Source organism: Spodoptera frugiperda, chromosome 7 (assembly GCF_023101765.2).
Source record: "Spodoptera frugiperda isolate SF20-4 chromosome 7, AGI-APGP_CSIRO_Sfru_2.0, whole genome shotgun sequence".
Taxonomy (NCBI): domain Eukaryota; kingdom Metazoa; phylum Arthropoda; class Insecta; order Lepidoptera; family Noctuidae; genus Spodoptera; species Spodoptera frugiperda.
Genome location: NC_064218.1, coordinates 11,954,856 through 11,972,303, shown reverse-complemented (window position 1 = coordinate 11,972,303; position 17,448 = coordinate 11,954,856). Strand labels below are relative to the sequence as shown.

The following is a 17,448-nucleotide window of genomic DNA, read 5'->3' as shown; positions in this document are numbered from 1 at the left end:
TTATTGTTACCGTCTAAACTTGACAAATGAAATGCATTCTGAACTTAGTAGGTACGACCTTTTGGTCTAAAGGTTGTGTAGGTAAGGCTCGGGTTTGATTCCTAAATAGTTTGGTAATTTTTGGGAGAGCCATGCTTCGGCATGAATGAGTGATAATTGAGTCAACCTCGGCCTTACAGAAAACCGACGTAAAATAACGCTTGCGTTATGTGAGTTAGGTTGTTGGAGACCTAATTACCCTCCTTTCCAATCCCCGATTCCCCAACAACCCTTCCAAACCCAAGGCTGGAAACGCTCTTGCAAAGCCTCTAGTGTTTCTGGTGTCCATGAGCGGCGACAATTGCTTATCAGATGATCTCTCTGCTCGTTTACCGGCTTATAGTAATATAAATAGCATGGAGTTTAACATAGCGCTGTGCTAGGATTATAAAACTAATCCCCTATTACATGAGACCTAATAAAATATTGCTAAAAAGTTAGCGTTAGACACAATAGTGCCTAATCCCTCGCAGAATAAAAGGTGTGATGTTATGTAACAACTATGTATTATTCTTTGTTAGATAATACACTAGCCCACTATATTATATGATCATGATTACCTCTATATTCATCCACACATCGATACCTAATCACAATCATTAAGAGTCAAAATTAGTCTAGATTATTGCCTAAAGTCTAGCACAACTGCATAAGTTCAGCAATTACATTATACCGAATCGCATTATGTAAATCTTATAACACATGTGCATAATAATCGAATAAAAAGTCAAGTGATTCGATCAAGGTAATCGATTACTGTTCGATCGTGAATAGAGCTGTCATCTGTTTTATTGTTTTAGTAAGAGGAATGCATTCTCTTTCAATGACAAGGTAGGTTAAAGGTTAAAAAAATACTTTCTAGCTTAATCTCTTCTATTTGTTTTATAGATAGAAAGATCGAGTATGCGATTGTCGAGCAAGCTAGGCGACCAAAGACTTCTAGTCCCAGCCACCGCGCCATCCATGCAGTCAATTTGTGACATGTGTCTGGTTCCTATTGAACTTTTTTATCTTCGTTTATGTCATCGAGTTTGAAATCTGGGACATTTTCGCCAAAAGCTTTTCTCCTTTATTATTTAGGGCGTTATGACTTAATACCAGACTTTCAAACCTGTTGCGGGCTTCCCATGGGCGGCGCTGATCGCTTACCATCAGGTGACGGGTGACAGGTTCGCTATCTATTCCAAAAAAAATAATCATAGAGGAACTTTTCTCCAAATTTTTAAAAAACAAACGTACTAAACAAATTACAATATTACTAATTGATTGAAATACCTAAAGGTTGATTTTTTCTCACCATAATTTTGCCTCTAATTCATATTTAAAGTCAAACTTACTGTATTAAATTACCATAAGAAGTTAAACTTACTACATACATTAATGCTAATGAAAAATGATGAAATTTCAATTAATTCATAAGATATCTTCGATCAAACTGGACATGTTAATTATGTGTAACTGCTTCGTAATTATTAAATTGTATATCATATGAATTTAATTACATGTCAATTTAAATCAGTTTTCTTCAAACTTTATTTAATTAATTACGCATGATTTTAGGAGCATCTCACCGCCGTAATCAGAGTCCTTTAATGGTTACTTAACCAAGTCCTTAGCGATTGTTTTCCATAGAAAATCGTTACTAAGGAATAGTTTAGGTAATCATTAAATGACTCTGAGTACGGCAGTTAGTCAATAGGGATGATGACATTAAGTAAGAAAATTAAAAATCTATTTAGTCCAATTTAGTCCGTCAGTTGGTAATGAAAAAATATAAGACATCTATTTTCTTATTTTTTCATATAAAATAACTATACTCAGATAACGTAACGAATCGAAGTTTAGGAGTGGGAGCAAATGCCTACGACATTTCTACGTATAAAACATACCTAGAAGTGTCGTTACAAGATATTTTAACTCAATATATCTTCGAAAGTATTTTATCCGTAAGAAAATAAAACTTACGTGTCTAATATTTTAAAATAAGCTACAAGACAGAGATAGGAATAAAAAATTGTCAAAAGGGGTTTAAAGAGAAAGTCTACGAAAATAAGGTAAGAAAATAAAAAAAACAGCAACAGTATATTTTCTATAGACACAAACTAACTACACTACATAGAACTAGCCCAAAAGGTCTTAAAGGTCGTAGGTAAAGCTACAGTGCAAAGAACCCATAAATTGAAGCAAAGTGTTCAAGTAAATTGTTTGATTAAACTAGTCAGATGCTATCGGTAACTAGACATCTCCGTATCCTGCTTAAAGCCTAGTAATTTGTAACTTAACTACATATTGAATCTTTATTGAAAACATTGGATTTAGTTGGAATCGTGGATGCGTGTAATAGTGTACCAATGGTAATAATGTCTTATGTTTCAGATAAAATGATCCGATAAAAAAAAGGTTTATTGTCTGTTAATTGCGTTAGGTAATTTGGAGGTATATTGTTTTATATTATATTTATCTAAATTTGAAATCTAGCTTTCACCCAGCTTCACTGACAGACAAACTGACGGACAATTCAATTTGACGTTTCAAAAGAGCCTCATAGAGGATTAATTGAAATAAATGCTTTTACTTTGACTTTTAAACAGGCAAATGATATTTATGTATTCTTTTAAATAGTTCAAACATTTCAAAAATTAAAATATAAATTAATAAAAATACATTACAAAATGTTTCTTGACAGTAACAAAACAAAGCAAATTATAAAAAAAAACACAATTAATCCTTGCATACATGTACAAATTACACGCCATTTCGTGACCCAGTGATCTGTATTTTGTTTTCAAACACTATTTTGATACAAAACATGAGTCACCGTTGTGTTGTGAGCCAATGTTGAACCATTTTTTTAGTTCCCACAGTAAATCTAACTGAAACAATATACAGTAGAATCCGTTTATAACGACTGCCAAGGGACCGGTGACACTACGTCGTACTAACCGGAAGTCGTATTAAACGAACAGAAAAAAGTTTGTTTTTATATAACAGATATTACAATTGAATGCCCGTTTAGGTGATGAGCAGATAAAAAAAACTCATTTTAATCAAAATAGTTATTTATTAATTATTCAAAATATGTAAGGATGTGTAATGTACGTACCTACATAATGTACCGCTTTCTTATATGTAAGTGTAAATCTATTCTAACAACTTTACATTTAATGCAATTTTGTATGTAATTTTTGTTTGTTTTCTGGTTTTATTCGCGTTTTATCGCGTCACTTGGAATTACCTACAAATTCGTACTGCCATAAAATAAACAGTCAATTTCCAATCAGAGGCGTCGCGCGGGCCGATAGCTGAGATAGCTACCTATTCATTTATTTAATTATTTTCTATGATTTTTTTGTAAACACAGCAACGCTCGTCGTTGTGTCGTTATAACCGGACAATTATGTGTGAAATTCGGTCGTTAAAAGCGGATGGTCGTTGTAAGCGGAGTCGTAATAAACGAATGTCTATTTATGCAAGTTTATACTAAAACCAAACAAATGCCTAAACTTTCGTCGCTAAAAACGGTTGGTTGCTATATGCGAAGTCGTACTAAACGGACTACACTGTATTTGAGGTGCAATATTTTATCTTACAGTAACTAGAGTGCATTGTAATACAAGTGAGACGCTTAATAGAGACGGTTCTCATGAAAAAAGTAAACAAAAAAATTTTGAAAATTGAAACTATTTTTTTTTTAAAAAGTATCATGTTTTTTTATGGAATACGAGGTAAACGAGCAGACGGATCACCTGATGATAAGCGATCAAGCGAAGCCCATGGGCACAAGACATGATGTTAAATTTAAGATCAAAATTTATTGAAGCATGTTGTGTTCACTTGAACCAGGAATCGAACGCAAGACCCTTCGATCGGCAGTCGGCAACTTTCAAGTACTTAATAAATATGACAAGGGCACGGACCAAGAGTCCATGAAAAACTGATATTAATAGAATTAGGAAAGAAAAACAATCTAGACTGTCTAAAATCAGATCACACATCTAACGCGACGACAACTAAAAACTTCAAATTTTTCCTGTTATTAATTGATGAGGCCCTATAACCTTTGATAGGTAGATTACTAGCTGTGATACACTTCAGTTTAACCTTTGGAGTCCCTTCGAGCCCTTGATCTTCGGCAGACCTTTAGCAGAAGACCAGTATCTTAGATTGAGTGTTATTACTGACCTCGGTTTTGCATTCTGCGTTTCTCGTTGTTGGCGAGTTTTAGTATTATTTTTGTACATTGGTGCACCTTACATTTGATATGAAGCTTTTAAAAGTTGGGGCTTGATAACAAATTTAATTATTTTGGACAAATAAAAGCAAATTCCGTTCTTAAGTTCATTTTGTTTGACGTATTTTGACTAATCTAGAGTTATCAATAAAATTGGACTGAATCGATTTTGATCCGGTGTTCAGCAAAAAATACTATTTTTTAGACTTAGAAGAAAGTTTTAGGGATATTATTACCTGACTTAAAAAAAAAATGGAGACGGTAAAGAAAATTGAAGACTGTACCTTTAGTTATTACTGATTATCTGAATGCATATTTTTTCCTTTTCATAATCTGTCTTCGCCCCTAAATATGAGATAAGAGTATTTCAGGTTCATTTTTAAAATGTGTAATGTAAATACAGACAAACACCTAGACCAGAATATTAGTAAGTGTGAACTGAGCTATGTCTTAACGTTGTGTAGGAATGTGACCTTTCACAAGCTATTACTTGCAAACGTTATTGTTACATGCCTCATCGCTTTGTCTCAATCCAAGGTTGTACCTTTTTTAGGTAACACACGTAGAAATTTTATCATTCAGCCTTTTCGCTATTTCCGAGCTTTTATTTGGGCTTTGTTTTTTCAATGGTTTATTGATTTGGTTAAGTCGCTACACCTACGGGACTAGCATTAAGGTACATCCTTTGTTTTGAGGGGTGAAAATTATCCAATGACTTCTCCTTACTTGGTTAAGATACACCCAAGACGGGACAATTTCGTTAGAATTATTACTTTGAGGTTAAAAAAGGTTTATATTATTTTTAAATTTAACCTGCTGTTTCCAAAGTTTTGTCAAAGATTGAACTTAATATATTATTTGTAGAGGATCATTTTATTTTCGTAGTGGTTGAGCAACTGAGTGCAGCTGTTGTGATCCATTTATTTTAGTTTCAAGTCTGAAAGTTATGTTAAGTATGCTTTCTCATCAAATTACTTTTAAGACACAAGGAAATTACTTAATATCACAATAAAAGTAATTCATCTCGTAAACTCACTATTCAGTATTCACTGTCGTGTGGGAAGACTATCATGTTTAATTGTCTATTTTTACGGAAGCCCTACAATTGTTACAGTTTTATATAAGCTACTTATTCCGAGATAAGTGACAGCTTGGCGGAAAATTGCTTTTTACTGCACTATTGGTGCGGTGGCCGGGCAACCGGCTGCCACGCGACTTGGAGCGCATTCGATTACTGAATCAACTCTCTGTGTGATCCACAAATTGTTGTTTCGGGTCTGAGTTTCATGTGCATGTGAACTTGTATGTTTGTAAACGTACTTATGACACAGGAGAAAAATACTAGTGTGGTGCAACGTTTTAAATATATATATAAGAACAACCTGTTCGTTTTAAAAAATTATGTACATACATAAGAACAGTATGTTTTTTACTTTAATTTACATCAGTTCGTCTGACCTGGTCGAATCATATCATATGATCATAGAACCTCTTCACACTAGACTAACCAATTAGACACACATAATTTATTTAATGATGTGCACATAGTATGATCATACATTAATCAGGTATTTATACGTACCCATATTTATGTACAATCCATAATGACAATTATTATAATGGAATAAAATCCAATATACATTTGAAGGTTATCGAATGGAATTCGAATTGAAGCGTTATGATTTAACTTATCATTATTTATTTGAGTTGTTTTTTTTTTGTTATACAGTACTTTATTACTTGAGAAAATATAGTTAAGAAATAAAAAAATATGTTTAAATAATAATCTCGGATACGTTGTGATATACATAGGTAAAAAGACTACCGTTTTTATGGAATAAGCCAGTAAACGAGCATACGGATCACCTGATAGTAAGCAAGCGCCACCGATGAACATTCGAAACACCAGAGGCGTAACAAATGCGTTGCCGGCCTTTTGAGGATTAGGAATTTAAGGGTTGTTGAGCAAAACGTGGATTGGGAAGGTAAGGAAATAATTATATCTTCGTACATAAATTAATTTGTTTCTTATTTAATTTCTACTGAGATTTAGTTTGGCTTGACTCGAATCAAATGTCTTACCTATGTGAGTGAAGATATTTCAGCATAAAAGTGAAAAGTGGTATAACTTTCTTTTATAAATATTACAATGTCGAGGCTAAAAATATTATTTTCATATTAGTTATGCTATTGTTACACTAAGTGTCGAGAAGAAAAGCCTAGACAACACTGGCAGGAAATATTTTAGACATTGAATTATTGCTGTCGATAGCATTACCGAATACATATTTATGGGCACTACGGTAAATTAATATTTTTTATTGTATAATTTTGAGAAATAAACTGTAATCGATATCATATAGAAATGAATTATAGAATATCTTGCTAAGCGCAAATAACCCACTCAAGAAGACGATTAGCAACAGGGTGGTTTGTAGTCAGTGAGAGTCTGACATTCCCTCTCGCCTAGCCTCAGGCGGCAGAGGTTTTTGGATGATTTCCTCCCTCAAAAAATAGCGAAAATATAAAAATATCGAGAACATTTGAACCGACTTCAGTAAGTTTTCACTGTTTTTCGATTAATTCGATGGAACATTTTTTTTAGGATTCAATGAAACTTTGAGGACTTCTTACCTTAAAATGTTTATCTTATCATTAGATCATCTTGCTTTAGCTATTTGCCAAAGTACGGACCAAAGGAAAACCCAAAGACATTTCGAATACCGAAATACCGAAAACTATGAGCCTTTGTAAAGGTTAACTAAAACAGATCTATGTTTTTTTTTGTAGTTATTTCACCGCAGTATAACCTTGTGACGGTCGTCCAAATATACTTAGTCAAATTACATACATACATACATGTAAACTTTTGTTTTTCATTTATTATAATAATGGGTAAATTAAGGTTGCACTTGTTTTCTTATAAAACAAATAAATATCTCATTACAATGTAGAGATGGTTTTACGACTAATTCGTGTGAAAGTTGTTGGTTTTTTGCATTTAGTTGTAAGTATTTAATGAGATGTTTGACTTTTTTAAGGTGTAAATAGTTCTAGTAGGAAACTTTTGGAATTCTTGGAAAATATTTAATTTTGATAATAAGATAAATTGGTCACATGCTAGTGGTATCTCGCACGATGACTGTTAATTTCCTCTGGTAATTTCTATGCTATTATTTTTGTTGTTTTGTTTTTTTTTTAGCATAAATAAGTCTTCATTTGGCCCCTTTTTGCCAGAACGGCCAAGCTAAGATGTGACTGAAGATATATTCTTTATAGTTTCACGTTCCCAGTCTAACTTGCTCATTATTATCATTTGCTCAAAGGCCAGCAACGCACCTGATTCCTCTGGTGTTACGGGTGTTCATGGACGGCGCTGATCACTTACCATCAGGTGACTCGTTTGCTAGTTTGTCACCTATTCCATAAAAAAATATTTGATTAAAGCTAGCGTCATGGTCCAATCGATCCTTTAAAAGTTCAGATTAAGAAAAAAATATCTTCTAACTTCAATCTAATTTAATCCTAACACCATGGTTTCTTAGACATAAAGAACACGGAACTCCAAATCTCCTCATACTGCACTACTGAAGACCAACATTAATTGTTTTTCTAACCACCAACAGCGAGGTAACCTGTGACCTTGAACTAATGATCCAAAAACAAGCAAAGCACATGTTCCAATCATTTTACCAAAATGTCATTACTTACGCAAAAAAATATATCCGTACAGATGTTTGTAGTGGCATCATTATGAACTAGAATGAATTTTGTAACGCTCCTATCATCCGATGTGTATATATATGCAGGTTCGGTCCCCGTTTGTTACATTCGAGTGTTCACCTCCGACCTGACAATATGAAACTGGTGAGTTACGATATTAACTACGAGTATCGATTCGTTTACCGATTAATCGGGTGGGCGGGAATCGTTTTGGGAATCGGTTTAGTGTTGTGATTTTGGATTTTTTATTTTATTTTTTAGTAGTTTGTTTTGTTGTGCGGTTTTTTAAAGTGATATTAAATTGTATTATTTTTTAATGAGTGATTTAATACAATACATTAATATATATTTTTTGCATGTGGTTGCATAGTGCATCAATAATTTTATTTTTTTCCAATCGTTCGTCGTTCGTTTTACATTTATTATAATAAAAACATTTCATATTTTAAAATTTAAATATTAAAAAACAAACATGTTAATACATATAATTTCACTGTCTTAGTTCTTTTTTACATTTTAACAAAAATCGTTGTGAACATCGTCACAAAATTACAATAAACTGTGTAAATTTCTTCATTTTTAATACACTATAAAACTTAATAACGAATAATTTTGAATAAAATTAAACATAAATCAGTAATAACCAAATAAAACTAATCTTAATATAAATAACAATGATTGCATATTAACGAAACTCTATGCTCATCAATTTCTACAGCGTCTTGTGCAAACGATTGCACATGGATTTCGCACGGGCAGAGCTAAAAACATAATTAGTATACTTAAAACTAAATTACATATTCTTTCCCAAAATTATATTATAGTCAACTTATGAAATTACAGGTTATAAGTAACATGTTTCTTTTTTAATAAAACAGAAACGAAGAAACATATAATCAGTTAGCCTTAACTATGAAACAATTGGATAAAAAAATATAATAACCTCAAAGCTCAAAGTAAAAAGAAACCTCAGTCACCTATTCCAAATTTGTAAAAAAAAAGAAAAATAACCGTTGACACATTAAAAAAAAACTTTAAACGTTACATTTCGGAGCTGAGGACTACCTAGCGGGTTTACCGGGGCTCCGAAAAGCAGGAGTAGGAACGGGGTGGTTTTTAGTCAGTAAGAGTCTGACACTCCCTTTTGCCTCGCCCAAGACGGGAGAAGTAATTGATTTGCCGCTCTGAAAAAAAAAAAACAGTCAGATTTCGCGCGCATAACAAAAGAAGAACGTATGCAAATTCGTAATTTGAACTGCGAACTGCGAGAACACTTGTTTTAGAATAGTTAGCGTTCTTGAATTGGTGTCAAAATGTAAGACAATGGTCGGGACGGTGATAATATCTGATCTATTGCAGCGTTGCGAAACATTCCCACTTGTGCAATGTTAAGTACAGTCATCTATCAAAGTTCGGGCCAAATTGCAACACGGCGTGTGGTTCCGTATCATCGTATCATCTTTATATTCTTTCGAGAAAAGATAAATAAAAAAAACACATTAAAGGTCAAACCCGTTCAAAAACAATAGTTCGATTGTCTGAGCAAGTTTATGTTGACAAATGTCATTTTTGACAGGTGTCAAATTAATACATTTAGATAAATTCATTTCGTTTTCGTTTAAAAAAGAAATATTGTTTTTTTATCATTCTATTATAGTAAACGTCTGGGACAAAATATCAAGGATTCAGACTAAATTCTCACAATAAAAATAAATGTTTACTTACATCAAGGTTTTAAAAACATACGGAACGCTAACTGCCATACAATTAATTCACGGCCTAAAGGCAGTTCAAACTAATTACTCTTATATAATTTATTCCATTGTCTAACTTATGTACAATGTCTTATGTATCGAATATTGTTACACGTGTTATGAAGGCAAAGCAAGTAAATTAATAGTTTTGGGAAACGGGGCTAATGACATATAATTATATGGGTCTTATTTTTACAATGGAACATTTATTTTCCGATTATATTTTTTCTCGTTAAGAGTAAACAGCTTATCACCGTGTTAGATAAAATAATAATAAAAAGAATTGAACAAAATGAACACCACGACTGTATAGCAACGTTTATTAAGATCACCTGACAGTAACAGAACAAACTTGAATACCACTAAACCAGGCTCATCACATCATTTAACACATTGAACGCCATGGTGGCCACGGTGACCGACGCGGAGGATTTGCCTTCAACAGTTTTCTATTGGCAGTCAAACACTTAACCAACCTCTTTTCACCCACAGATCCTGATCTCCGCTCTCTTCGGCTTCGCCGCCGCGGCGTACGCCCCATCAGCCTACCCTGAACAATCCAACCGCCCCCAGGCTTCCTTCGAGAAGAATGCCAGAATCATCGCTCTGGACTCCGACGTGAAAGAAGATTCCTTCAGATACAACTACGAAACTGAGAACGGAATCAAGGCTGAGGAGCAGGGTCGTGAGGTAAGTGGAACATCAGATCAGGATGTGTGAAGTGGTGGGACTATTAAACATGTAAGGTTAATCGCATAAACTATGGGGAGATTGATGTATTGTCGCTCCATTATTAGCAAAGCAAGACTCTATTCTTGCTAATAAATTTAATTGTTTCCAATATTTGGCCACTAACTTATATAGTTTTAAATTAACAAGTTACTAGGGAAAACAAGTTCAATATTACGAGAAAGAAATCTTATTTTTTTTACTAGCTTCTGTCCGCATTTTCACTCGAGTTCCTGTAGGATAGAAAGTAGCCTATGTTATTGCAGACCACAATATATCCCTGTTCTAAATTTCATTACGATGCTTTCAGTCGTTTTGACGTGACAAACACACAATATCACCAACTTTCGCTTTTACAATATTATATTTATAGTAAGATTAACATACTTCCCACATGCCGTCTATTCTTTCAAACCTTGAAAGAAAATGACACCAAATAAGTAGACATTGCCAAAGTGATGGCTAGACTAGGCTTTTGATAAAAACCTAATGTTATTAGCACAAAAGTGAATGTTACTCATCCTTTCAATTTTATATATAGTTGCGACACTTAAATTACCATGGGTGGTCTAATCTCATGTTACATTGGACTTAATGAAATAAATTAGCAACATGAACAGCTGGTTGCTAAACTTATAATGTGGTATAAGAATTGTAAAAGTCTGACAATATTTTAAATCAATTCAACAAGTATTTAACTAAAATATGATTGATTTTATTAATAAGTTGTGTTCAATGAGACGGTTAGCTATATTTTTCATTTTTTAAGATATTGGGGTATAAACTAAGGAGATAAAAATATATTACCAAAACTCTCCTATGCAAAACAAAACAGCAATACGCGTTTGTGTGTTTGGATCTACAAAACTGCTTGGCGGTTTTTAATGCAGTTTCTATTAACACTTTAGTGTTTAATCAATAATTATTTCTAATGATTTGTGGCTTGCGGTCTGTAACCCACAATATCAAAGTATACAGAATATAATTTTGTGTACCTCATTGAAATTACCTTTATGAGAATAATTAAAAGGTATCTTTAATGTTATTAAATATCTAGGCAAATGGAGACGAAAAATGCTAGGTATATACTACTTAGACTAAAATATAACACAATAAAACCACCAACAAAACACACTAACTAGACTGACAAATGGACAAACGGACCTAATAACTTTGAAACCGCAAGTATTTGCATAATAGTGACCTTTTGCCGGCCGTTGCCCTTTACACCAGCCTCCCAGACTCCACATGGGCGAGCCATTCGGAAAAAGATTACTAGGTCATCTGCTGATCAATCGCTTTAGAATGCACGGATTACAGAGAAATAAGGTGTTAATTTAACCGAAAAAAGACTGTAAAGGTCGTGATTTTAAATATTTTGTTTAAAAATGCTCATGTTGTACTAGCTAATCCTCCTGTGCTCGGCTCCTTTTAAATTGCTCAATAAATGCATTAACTAACACAAAAATAATTATTGAAATCGGACCAGTAGTTTCAGAGGTTTGTACATTCAAACAAACCGACTCCTCAGCTTTATATATTAGTGTTGATTCTAAATTCTAAATTATATCCTTAATGCCAATGTATAATAATTATGACATCCGTAATAAATATTTAATTTCTAAGAATATTAAAGACATAAAATTTAGTAATTTAGCTATCTAGTAAAATATTGAACCATGCTTTACAGCTGCACGCATAATAATAAGATCATAAATCCAATTTGAACTTTAACTATTACAAAATAAAAACTTTATTGGAATGCTAACTCTTCTATGATTAACAAATATATGAGCTAAGCACGCTTTCTTAAGTATACGAGTATAAATGACTAATATATGAACTCTTACATAAATATGAAAGTAAATACTTCAGCCTGTATGAGTCAATAACTCATAATATAAGTTTTATTATTTAGAACCATCTCTGTCAAGTTTATTATTAAATAATAATAGTTGTAACTAAGTACTTTCGATTTTATACTAGTGCTATTTCAGAATGATATTGACAGCGAATGATGATATCTTTCTTTCGCTGTCAATATCATGACATGACGACGTATTCGTCATTATAGCAATATTGCATGTTGTTTCCTGAACCAGGAATTGAACTTAGGTTTCATAATTACAGATAATTTTAAAATATAACCTACGTGTTTTTTAAATCGGTTTCATTTGCGTTGAGTGCTTTTCAGACTGAATCATGAATTCATATTAACGATAAACTGTTTCTTTTTCTTCCGGGAGTAAAGATCCCAAGCCATATTTTAATATGTCAGTTATGAAAAATATTATTGAAGTTTCTTATTACTCGAATGCCCATAAAAAGAGTGATGTGTTTTGTTGTTTCAAATTGTTATACACTATAGATTAGAGAATCATACAGTATCTTTAGTATGAGTTTGCTTTACGTTTAAAGTAATCGAAACGAGATCGGCGCTCTGATTGGTTGGTTTATTCGAGCCGGCGAATCGGAGCGCCGAATGCGCGCTCGATTCGATTACTATAAACGTAAAGCAAACTCACACTAAGGGTACAAGATCAGATACATAAATAACAAGAAAATGAGAAACATATTTATTACTTGAACATTGAACTTGAAAGTTGAAATTAATTTCCTCATTGAAAGCTAGAACTTATTGAACTAAGTTATATATTACTTAACTCGTCTCATTTCAAAATAAACTATAAGCTGTTTAAGTGCTTACGTGACAAAATAACTGCATCATTGCATTTTATTGTTATTACCATTTTCAGAAACTTAGTAGCATAATAATATTTTATGTCTCTGACTAGTATTTTCTTGCTTCATGAACTTTAATTCATAATATTGAAGTTTCATGTTAAGTTGCAGATTTTATTTGTAGGTGTAGAATAAAAATCGTTTAGATCAAAAGTTTCTTGTGATGACAATTTTACTATTACAATACTTTGCAACGTCACGCCTTTTATCCCGGAAGGGGTAGGCAGAGGTGCACCTTACTACCCAATTTTCACCATTTGTGTTATAAGTCCCATGTAATAACATGAACCTATTGACTACTATTACAATAGTGTTTTGATAAATAACCTCTTAAAGTATAACTACACAGAAGTTCATCCAAATCCATTTGTCAAATTAAAACAAAGATTGTAAGGTCAACAATTTGACCTTCCAGAAATACCACAAAATGCCAGGGTCATATTTAATAGTAAATGTAACTCATTCTATTAACCTCGTTACTCAAATAACGTAATAATAGTACGTGTAATAGTATAATTTACTACGCATCCATTATTATTGCAATGTAATGACATTTAGATAATAATCATTATTTAGACCATCCATCTTCTGAGATCAATGTTAAATGTAAACTAAATGATCGGTTAGTTTGTCGTGAAAGTGATATTAGACAAATAGTTTTTACAGAGGTATTTGGAATTTAAATAACTCCATAGGTTTTAAATATGGCAATAACTGGCACACTTGATTCTAATTTAAGTGACTTCATTATAATATTTCCTATGCTTTCACGGTATAACATAACGTATATTACCAAACAATTATCTATTTATCCGAGTTGTTCCCCAAAACGGCTTGAAACAGTTGAGAGCGAACTTCACTCTTATGAATAAAAGCCATTAAAGTTCCTCATTCTTAAAAACCACTCTTCAATCTTCCAGGCTGACGGTATCGAGGCTCAGGGTGGCTTCCAGTACACCGGTGATGATGGCCAGGTCTACTCCATCAGCTACGCTGCCGGTCAGGGTGGTTTCCAACCCCAGGGTGCTCACATCCCCACTCCTCCCCCAGTACCTGAAGAGATCCTGAAGGCTCTGGAGCAGAACGCTCGTGATGAGGCTGCTGGCATCATTGATGATGGTGAGTTCAACTTTGTATAAGATTTGATAGATGTTAATAGAAGATAAGGTGTGAATAGAGAATGATTTGAGTCAAAAGCTTTCTTTGTTAAAGTATTGAGTGATTTTTGTAGACTAGGATAAGGAACGATAGAGGAAGGATACTGCCAATCATTGGTTCGATATGAGTTGCCATTTTAACTAGAAATTAACAGTAACACTATAATCTTTATCTTCCTCACTGAGAGTCAACATTCAACAAATGTGATATCTAGCGTATGGTTGCTCTTGACAACTTAATTCCACGTTACGAAATGCAACAATGGCTTCAGCTTTAGTAATAATTCTAGTAACATCTAACAAGCAAATTGTTTTAGAAGGCACTCCTAGACGCAGACTAATGGCTGCTATTAGTACTCTATAGTTCGGAGTATCTGTGGGAAATGTCACTCAATTACATTACACTGGGCGGCGTGTTTAAATGCCTTTGTAGACACGTTGTGGAATAATTGTTGTTGGTGATTTATTTTATAGTGTTTGATAAACTAGTGGGTTTTAAATATTGAAGTTTTTTGTTGTGGTTTAGGGATTATGAAGTTTCAGGATCAGCGCCCTTAGTATGGGTTTGCATTCGGCGCTCTTCAAGCAAACTCGTACTAAGGGTATTGTTCTTAGTAAACTCCCTCTTTGGATAAGCCCTAAGTATCTCGTCTTAAATTAAGAAGATAGAAATTACACATTCTGTAGATAAAATGTAGTTCTATGCTATTAACATAAGTTTTAAAATTCTATGCAATACTAACACGTATCCATAAATAGAATAAAGTTGCAATAATTTATCGATACCCATAATGTAGTATAACTAATTCACCTGTAACCACTTGCACTAGTACACTGACCTTTGAAGTTACTCAATGACCCCTCACTATGACCAATCTACATTTACTTCACCTTTACACTTAATTCCAAACTACACAAAGTCCAATTTCCTTTAACAATCATACTTTATTACGATTGTTCCTACCAATTTTAAATTACAGTTGTGGTAGGTTCTATGCCTTGAAGCACAAGGTTGAGTTTTGCGTACATTGTTGTGTGATTAAAGTTGTTATCGATAATCTACGGGAACATGAGTTGGTGGAGGATAATAGCTACTGTGTTACTGAACAATAGGTCAGTGCAGTGAAGGGATTGTCCCACGGAGATTCTAAGGTCATGTACACTGTGTGCCGATTCGCGATGGACGGTCGCGGCTTTGAAATTCGCGAAATTAAGTTGTATTTATTTCTTATTGTCTAGCCGGATGTGTAGAAATACTAGTTTTGGCTTGAAATTATTAAATTAATTTAGTATTAAGTAGTTAATCGTTTCTGTGCTTCATTGGATGTATGTTTATTTTTTAAATAGGAGTCAAGTAGCTGTTTGTATTTGCATTTTGCATATCTGTATATTCAAATAGGTGTGTCTTCTAAGTATAATATGTACATATCACAATCTATACTACCAATCCTACCCGAAGTTTCGGACTAAGTACCTATAGGGTTACTGGGGCTCCGGTTGGAAGAGCACAAATAAGAATGGGGTAATTTTTAGTCAGTAAGTGTCTGATACTCCCTATCATCTCACCAAAGGCTCCTACCAATTCTATTTTAATTCTGTCAAACCGTCTTAACAACATTTCCTCACCTCTTCCATAAAACTCAAATGCCAACTAATTATAGCTAATTCCAAGATAGTGTGCAGCCCATTTATTTAACAACACAGTAATGTTACATTACACAGTCTTGTTGCAATCTTGTAACATTTACGATGTTAGTAATCGATCAAAATAACGAACGAAAGCTTTGAACTTAAGTTTAATACACTCATAATGTTTTATGGCAATTTATTATGTTAGGCGAATACTGTCAACATGTTTTATCGTTACTTAGAAATATGATTTAAAGTGTTGCTGTGTAATTTCTAATTACCACAGCAATTTATGGACTATTGTCTAATGTAGTTAAGAATTATTTATAGTTGTATGGTGATTGTAGGAGTATTATGTAATGGGACAAAACATTACTTACGAAAATTGATTTATTTATTTAACAATAAGCACACCAACAATGTTAGGTACTAACTTAATTCAACTTGTTTTGAAAAAAGTTATAAAACATTTATGAAACATTACTTTTTGTACATAATACTACATTTTTATTTAATGATTCTACTTTGTAATTCCAGGTCAATACAACCCCGGCAAATACGGAGACGTCGCCAGCGCTGGCGCCGCCTACCAACAGCCCCAACAGTTCGCGAGAGCACAGGCTAGCTACAGACAATCCTACAAATACTAAGCACGACCATAACATATCAGTATTTAGCTATATTTCATTTTATAAAACAAAAAAATATAAGTAGAGCAACTTTTGTGCCATTTGCATTACACGCACACGTGTAGCGCAACGATCTAATTGGTGTTCGCATTTCAAAAATATGAAGGTCAAACACGCACACTAGTAACGCAGTGTTGTAATTTGACGGTAAAACAAGTGCAGAATGAGATGACACGAAACATGCTTTACTTAATTTTAATGAGGCTTTTCTGTAAGTACATTTTGTGAAGGTTTTAATTGTGATATTTGACTTTACTTTTCTAAATGTTTAATTTCTTTACATTAAGCTCTGTATTTTTTCGTTTAACAAAATATGCTTACAGATATTAAAATTTTAAAGGATATCAATTAAAATGGAGTATGATAATAGGAAAGTGTCGTAGTATGTGTAATCTGATATAGTCATAATGGTTACCAGTGCGTTGTGAAGGATGCGACTTATTTATTCTATGAATAAAAATCTTATACTTTTTTCTATAATTTACTTTCTTGTTTTCCTTGTTTACCTATACAAAAGATTATTATGTCTAAACTAAATCTAAGTGATGGGATAAAATTACATTTTATTTTGAGGAGATTCTAAATACTTTAGCAAAGAAATATTTGGTTGCAAAACTAACGTATGCTTCGTACTAATTAAGTTTCTTTGACTAATCAAAACATTTGCACAAAATATATTATTTATCGTGTACATACTATTCAATAAATTATACCCTGATCACATCACATCCTCATCAGCCTATAAGTGGCTACTG

The 17,448-nt window shown here is 33.1% G+C and overlaps 1 protein-coding gene across 1 annotated transcript; it reads left to right on the top strand.

Annotated features, from left to right (window-relative positions):
- Positions 1-8,023: 8,023 nt before the first annotated feature.
- Positions 8,024-17,177, top strand: LOC118266512 (cuticle protein 3). The gene is made up of 4 exons (XM_035579987.2): positions 8,024-8,137; positions 10,240-10,437; positions 14,139-14,337; positions 16,542-17,177. The coding sequence occupies exons 1-4, from the start codon at positions 8,129-8,131 to the stop codon at positions 16,652-16,654; spliced, it is 519 nt and encodes a 172-aa protein (XP_035435880.1). The 5' UTR covers positions 8,024-8,128; the 3' UTR covers positions 16,655-17,177.
- The last annotated feature ends 271 nt before the right edge of the window (positions 17,178-17,448 follow it).